The sequence below is a fragment of the Triticum aestivum genome, chromosome 7A, assembly GCF_018294505.1.
Source record: "Triticum aestivum cultivar Chinese Spring chromosome 7A, IWGSC CS RefSeq v2.1, whole genome shotgun sequence".
Taxonomy (NCBI): Eukaryota; Viridiplantae; Streptophyta; class Magnoliopsida; order Poales; family Poaceae; genus Triticum; species Triticum aestivum.
Window position 1 is genome coordinate 645,237,381 of NC_057812.1, and position 7,670 is coordinate 645,245,050.

The 7,670-nt window shown below is 54.1% G+C and overlaps 1 protein-coding gene across 1 annotated transcript; it reads right to left on the reverse strand.

Moving 5' to 3' along the window:
- Window positions 1–4,214: 4,214 nt before the first annotated feature.
- Window positions 4,215–6,878, reverse strand: LOC123154162 (probable serine/threonine-protein kinase At1g54610). The gene is made up of 5 exons (XM_044572952.1): window positions 5,837–6,878; window positions 5,213–5,752; window positions 5,035–5,132; window positions 4,813–4,933; window positions 4,215–4,692 (listed from the first exon to the last, which is right to left on the reverse strand). Exons 1-5 carry the CDS (start codon window positions 6,524–6,526, stop codon window positions 4,420–4,422), a joined length of 1,722 nt encoding a protein of 573 aa, XP_044428887.1. The 5' UTR covers window positions 6,527–6,878; the 3' UTR covers window positions 4,215–4,419.
- Window positions 6,879–7,670: the final 792 nt, after the last annotated feature.

Below are 7,670 nucleotides of genomic sequence, written 5' to 3' on the forward strand. Positions count from 1 at the left end.
CGGGCGGCCGGGGTGCGGTATTGTGACGGTGTCACGGGGAGGAGCACCCGTAGTTAAGCTCCGGGGATGTAGCCATATCGGTGAACCTCGTTAACAAATCTCGGTGTTGTGCTCGTGTGATTGCTTGGTCCTCAAATGATTAACGGTATGCCTCGAATTTATTCTAATAAGTGGTATCAGAGCTAGATTGTTTGAAGGCTGTGGATTGTTGATGCAGAGGAAGTATCGAGTTTGAGATGCAGCCGATTGTGATGTGGTTCTCAACAAAATTGAAAAAGACAAATCAGAATACAGGTCTTGCAGCAGACAAGACGTGCGATGATCGATCTGCTGACCGATCGGGCGAGCGTATAGGCAGGCGCATGCGCGCATGGCAGCGTGAGGCGAGACGTGCGGCGGTCGATCAGGTGGATCGATCGGGCGAGCGTCATGCGACGCACTCGAGTTGCGGCAGCAGCGACGCGATCCAGTGGATGGCCGACCTAGTTAGGTTGATCGGAAGTCAGTTGTGTTGATCTAGAGGAAAACACGTGGAGGTCGTCGATGAGACTTTACAATATGCAATACATTCGATTGGAGACATGGCAGCGGAAGTTGTCGTGTCGGCGGATCGACGAGGTTGCTTGGAGCGGAAAGTTTCTTGAACGACGCATGTATCGTGTTTGATAAAAGCAATGGGAAGAGCTACGTGGTGATCTCGGCGAGTTGCGGCAAGGGCGGCGGCGGAACATGCAGGCAGCGGAGTCTTAATTGACTCGGTATACACGGTGCAACCGTGCGGCGTGCGCGCAAGAAGCCTAGGCGGACCAGCGTAGTCGAGATGTGGGCTAGACCATGGGTCAGCGCTGGCAGGCCAAGGCGAGTTGGAACCGGAGGGCTACGTACGCGAGTTTTGTTTGAAGACATAAAGAGGACCGAGTCCTCAAGTGACACAGACAACAGACAGGCAGATCAAATCTCGCAAAGGAAAAATCCATTGGTACATCCATCGGGGACTAGCAAGGATGGTTGGCAAGGCAAAAGCAATTAGCTTTGCATCAGGAGTTAAAGCCAAGGTAGTTTTTTTCCACAGGGTCAGCCGTACGAAGAACCAGGACGTCAACGGATTCCGGGTTTAAGGTGGAGAAGCTCACGGAACTGAAAACCTTGGGTTATGGCAGATAAAGGTGAAAGATTTGTTGGCACAACATGGATGCTTGAAGGCGTTGCAGGAAGTCATGTCAGCTAAGATGAAATTATCAGGTGATGGATGGAAATTCGCGGAAGACGATTTGGGAGCCTTAAGTGTGTCATGCAGTCGAACGAGTTCGGCTGGGTCGGACTAGGCAGTCTGACGGGATCGACGTAAGTCGGTGGGTACAGAAGACGGTGGTGAGATCGGCGACAACGACATAGGAGCGTGATGCTGATGGTGACCGACTTCTGGGGCGTGGAAACACGTGACGCAGGTCTGAGGGCTTGTGTGGCTTCAACAAGACTATGACGCGGGATAGATTCAAGGTGATGTACACACGGAGCTTGAAGTCAACGATGCGCGAGGGTGGACTGATCATCTACCATGGAGTCATATTGAAGGTGGAGCTGGATTGAGGGGCTACGGTGTAAGGATCCAGGGAATCGAAGCCTATTCAGCGGAAAAAAGCGAGTAACACGTAGTTCGGACTGGAGCTCAGTGGTCCGATGAAAGCGTGAAACTCGTCATCGGTCGGTGATGATCGGTGGTACTCTGCAGTGGGGGTTGAGTGGTGTGGTTTCGCGACCCTTGAGACTCGACCGGGACAACGGAGGCTCGACGCGGTAATAGCGGCGAGGCGTGCGGAGCGCACGGGGCATGGAGACGGACCAGGGCTCTGGTGGTCATACATGTGGTGAGACACCTGCGAATTTGACTCGGGATGACTACAAGCAATGGTGAAATTCCTTCAAGTTTCTGACAGGCGATCAAGAAAGGAGCGGTGATGGTGAGTTCAGGTAACTCTTATGTGTCACACCCAATATGTGAGTTATTCACTTTCACGCAGGTCAGTAATCGGTGTGTGATGGCGTTGGACGAATACTCTGAAAGTTGGGAGCACAAACTAGAGGAACAAGGAATTTAATTTTGCTCGAGTGTTGACCGTGGTTAAGAAAAGAAGGGACTACAAGTTGCAGGTGGAGTCATATGAAGTCTTTGGAGTAGCAGCGGTACTCATGGGATAAACTCAAGTTCAATGTACATGGAAGTTTAACGCATTGACGAATTCAAGATGGTGGAGAATATTCGCCAAGGTGGAGTTTGTTAGAGTTGTGTCGAATATTGTGTACAAGGTAGGTTACAGTTGGACTATGAGTTGTATTCTGTTTACACGGTACGGAGTCGTGTCCTGGTAGGACACTTGTATCCTAGGCCTCTCATATATAGTGGGGGTAGACACACGATGTAACCTATGCCAACATAATAGCACAGACACGCGGGGGAGCCGACAGCATGTGCCGGCGCCCGGGCGGCCGGGGTGCGGTATTATGACGGTGTCGTCAAGCCCCGGAGATGTAACCATATCGATGAATCTTGTTAACAAATCTCGGTGTTGTACTCGTGTGATTGCTTGGTCCTTGAATGATCAACGGTATGTCTCGAATTTATTCTAACATGCTCCCGGCTGCCGCGCCCGTCCGCCGCCTGCCCGCCGCGTCCTGCCGCGCTAGCTAGATGTGATCGATGCGAGCTAGCTAGCTAGCCCCGGCCGCGTCTCTTGCTTCGGCTACAGAGGAGCTAGCTAGCTCGCCCCGGATGGATTTTAGCTGAGCTAGCTAGCTCGCTCCTGGATCGATTCGAGCCTCGACGGAGGAGCTTGCTGGCTCGGCGCTTCATGCCTTTCATATTTGGTCGTGTGCGGCTTCAGTTTCGACAGCTTCGTGTGCTATCCATCGATTTTGTGGGAGCAAGCTAACTGGCCATGGACATGGACGAGAGGAAGAAGAAGACGTGGGAAAAGAATATAAGTGAATATTCTGTTTTACAGGTTAAGTTTGAGGGGTCTATTCTGCCGTAGGTAAAACCAACCCGTAAAAAAGTATATTCCGTGAATATCTTTTATACGGGTCCGTTTTGCAGGGTTTGCCTCTGCGGCCGTCCGCGCCGACCTGCAAAATCGTTTTTCCGCGAACTGCAAACGCGTTTTGCGGGTCAACGGGATCTGGAGTCTGCTAGAGATGCTCTTAGGTTTTCGTCCTTAAAAAAACCCGCGCTCTAAAACAATGTCTTCAACAAGGAACTCCAGGCACAACCAATTAATTGTGGACCTTGAATTTTCATCCTGAAAGCTAAGACTTTGTACTCCGTTTGTGTTGCCACCCCCACTTGCCGATGTCGCTTCTATGAGTCACGAATCACCTAGCAAAGTCCCAATCGCCTTGAAGACTTGATCCGTCATTAATAGGCCTCAGCCACCATGACATTCTTTGCCACTATTTTCACCATGGAAATCAAAATACCGACATTTTCCATAATGTCAACAAACAACGAAGCTTCGCGCCACACCCTCCTGAAGCCACTCGGGCTAAAATAGGGACGCACACGGCCGAATTTCATCCCACCCAGGAATCTACAGGCGTCAAGCATTCAATGAAGATCTCCGGCAGAGCATTTCGAAACTCGTCAATTGCCAGATCAAAGAGGGCCGGCATCTAGGAGGACAACATCTCGGATCAAGAAGAAGGCTAGGACCACGCCCCTTGGACAATCAAACTAGCAGGCCCCAATGCCGCCGTGCAGCACGTCGGAGAAGAAGGCAACCGCGGCCATCCGGCCCGCGCCAAGCCATGGCCAGATCGGGGCGAGCCGGGACGACGCACCAGGAGCCACGCCCTAGGGCGAGGCCAACCGCGCCAGCAGCATGCCGGGGAATCCCATAAAATTTTCCGTACCAAGTGAATAAGATGACATGAGTTTGTATAAGGTGCATGACGTGGATAGTTATGTGGCTAATCATGATGTCGCAACATGCATGACCTAGTGAGATGGGAGAATGCACGTTGTAAGATTTAAAGGTTGTGGTATATGCGTGTAAAATAGTGTTCATGACACACTTGGTAAGGTGGAAGGCCACATGTTAAGAGAATTGCTTATAGTGAGGATAAACATTTCAAGACTATAGGATAAGACTCATCTTCACAGAAATTCCATTTTCCAACGCTGAACGCAAAATAATAGAGCAGCAACAGACACAGCGGGATCAATCATGGGATAAATGAATCCTCCCACTTCTCTGCAATGGAGATTTATTGATAGATGAACTGCGTCGCAGTCTACAAATCAGGAGTTTCTCAATCAGAACAGCAGCAGTTCAGTCGCAGCAAACTAAGTCGGCAACAGTAGTGGTATCCTGAACATGTTCTGCTGCCATTTTCATCCGCTGAAACCCACACAAATGTCCTCGATCACGTCGCCGATCTGATGGCCACGCCGCGGTGCGCGATGGCGCCGCCCGTGTGCTCGTCGCCGGTGGCGTGGTAGGTGTTGGCCCTCCGCAGCTGCGGCTCATCCGCAGGTAGGAACGACCGCATTGGGCTCACTGCAAACCGTTGCGAGGTCGTGCTGGTGGAGGCCTTGACGATGGCGCTCTCGGCCAGGACCTGTTCTTCTAATGGTAGGCCCAATTTTAGAGTCATGCACAGGGGCCCTGATTTTGCAGGCCAGGCCGTGTTCTCCTCCTACATTCATTCGTCGTCGCGCGCAAAGGAGTCGGTGAGAGTATGAAGCTGCTAAAAATTCCGGTTCACGTAGGTAGAACTGCACGAAGATGGATTCGCCTGTGGACTTGTGATGTGTACCTCTTTGTTAGGATTTGGAGATTCGCCATTGGAGAGCTTTGGTTCGTCGCCGTGCTGCTCCCGATCAGCTCTCTGCTTGCCGCTGTTCCTTCGCTTCTGTGAACGCTGCCTCGGCTTGGACCTGCACACATGGTGGCAGAGCAGAAAACCATCAAGCCAACAGAGAGGGAATTCTGCTTCTGCAAGATCAAAGAAGCGTTCATGCGATCGGTCAGTCCTCACTTCCTTCCGTCGTGGGGGGTGGTCGGATCGGCAGCCTCCTCCTTGTACACGCAGGGGAGGTCGGAGACGTCGCACGCCAACGGCGGCGTGCTGAAGAACTGCAATGGAAAGTCGTGTGAGGTGAAGAGCGTCAGACAAACTTGTGTGGACGGATTGGCTTGTGTGCGCGGGCACGTACGTCGCTCTGCAGAGCCTGGGCGGCGGTGCCACGGGCGGCGGGGTCGAGGGCCAGGAGCGTGGTAAGGAGCGGGAAAGCCGACGCCGGCATGCCGGCGAACTTCTCCGCCATCGTCGACTTGTACGTCTTTGGCGGGCGGATGGTGGCGGGTAGCTTCATCCTCCGCCAGTACTCGTCGGGCGGCGACCCGCAGAGGCTGAAGATCTTGAAGAGCTGCTCCACCTCCGTCCTTCCGGGCATCAGCGGCTTGCCGGAGAACATCTCGGCGAGCAGGCAGCCGGCGCTCCAGAGGTCGATGCCCACGCCGTAGTCGGTGGCGCCCAGGAGGAGCTCCGGGGCGCGGTACCAGAGGGTGACCACGCGGCTGGTGAGCGGGCGGCGCCGGCCGGGCCCGAAGTAGTTGGCCAGGCCCAGGTCGCCGATCTTGAGCACGCCGGCGCGGTCGATCAGCAGGTTCGAGCCCTTGATGTCCCGGTGCAGGATGTTGCGCTCGTGGCAGTGCTGCAGCCCCATCAGCAGCTGCTGCATGTAGCACTTGATCTGCATGCCAAGAAACCAAGAAAATAAGTTCTGCTCTTCGGTTCTACGGGTCGTCGTCTCCGGCTCCGGTGGTATATATGGTACCTGTGGCAGGGTGAGGGGGCGGGCGATGAGGCGGGCGAGGTCGGAGTACATGAAGTCGAAGACGAGGTAGATGCTGCGGTGCATGCGGGAGGTGGCGATGCCGTCGAGGCGGATGATGTTGGGGTGGTCGAGCCGGCGGAGGATGCGCATCTCGCGGGCCATGAACTTGACGCTCTCCGGCTCCATGGTGTCGAGCCGGACCTTCTTGAGCGCGACGAGCCGGCCGTCGGCGCCGCGCTCGCGGGCCTTGTACACGTTGCTGTATGTGCCCTGCCCGACCTTCTCGATCTTGTCGAACGCGTCGGCGCTCCGGGGCACGATCCCCTGCAGCGCCTCGCGCGGCACGTTCTCCAGCAGCCACGTCGGCCACCCGTCCACCAGCTGCTCGCGGTCGTCCTCCCGCCGCGCCGCCGGCGCCTGCGGCGGCATCGACAGCGACGGAGAGGAAACCGTGGCCGCCGTCAGGTTCGACGTCCCCGAGGCATCCGTGGTCTCCGTCCCCGCGGGACCGCCATCCTTGGCGTCCGCCTGGTCCCTCGCGACCGCGACGGCGGCGGTGGTGGGGAGCGGGTCGGTGAGGCGGCGGGCGGCGGCGGGCGTGTAGCCGTTGCAGCGCATGAGGTGGTCGATGCCGCGGTCGTGGCTGCGGGCGGGGGAGCCCTGGGACGGCTTGGCTTGCGCGCAGCCCATGTCAGCGGAGCCGCGCGACGGCGACGGCGGCCTCGGCGGCGGCTGGTGCCGACGAAGAGAGGGAGGTGGAGGAAGGGGCGCGACGGGGATGGAGACATCAACATAGAGGGGAAGAGGGACGAGCCCCGAGTGTGGCGCCAAACATATAAACACTAAAAATCTGTATCTGCAGGCTGGATGGCTGGTAGTGACATTGACAAGAACGATATTGTTGCCGGCCGGCGGCGGCCGGCCGCGCGCGGCTGATCGGGAGATGTAGCTGGTGACAGCCTACGTCCTCACGTACGTGTCTCCGCGCAACAGTGCAGCTCCGGAGCCATGGTGCTCCGCGGTCGGGCACTGCCCGTATACGGCCCGAGATCGACGGAGTTATAGAGGAGGTGCAGCCAGGAGGTAATACAAATCTGGCAGCTGCAGTCGCTGTCGCCGCACCGGTAACTCCCGAGTGTTCAAATTTACTGGAACGCAGGATGAACATGACGAGGATTTGCCAATGTAGATTTATAAAATTTTGAACTTTGTCACCTGGCAGTTTTAAACTTTTTGTAATGCTCACATGTCCAGTTGTTTTGTATACATTTTAAATCTTAGAATTTTTTCTCCTGGCCTCATGGCAAATTCATAACATTTTTGTCTTCCAAACATGGCAACTTAGGTCCTTTTTGTAATGCTCTGATGGCAAGCTTTGGGAAATTTTATCACTTTATTAATGGCAATTTTGGGAATGCTTTTCTACTTTCTTACATGTCAAATTTTATTTACTAAGAGCATGGCAATATTATTATTAAGATCATGGCAATTTTATTTATTTATTATCATGGTAGCTGTGTGTAATTTTTATGTTTTTGAAAACGAAAATATAAAGCATGGAAAATTCCTTATACTTAATTAATATGCAAATTTGACATGTATGATCTTTCTTTTTCTGCATTTTTGGGCCACGGTATTGTTTTTGTTGGTTTCTTCTTTTTTAGATTTACTATGGCCCTTTTGTCTTGTAGTACTAATTTTTTCCGTAGGCTACCATGTCAATTTCCTGTAGGTGACTTGTAATTTATTGGAGGGACAGTAGTTGAGGGGGGGGGGGGGGGGGGGGGGGGGCAGCCTAGACGCTAGCCCCCCCCCCCTCTCCCCCTCCCTCGTC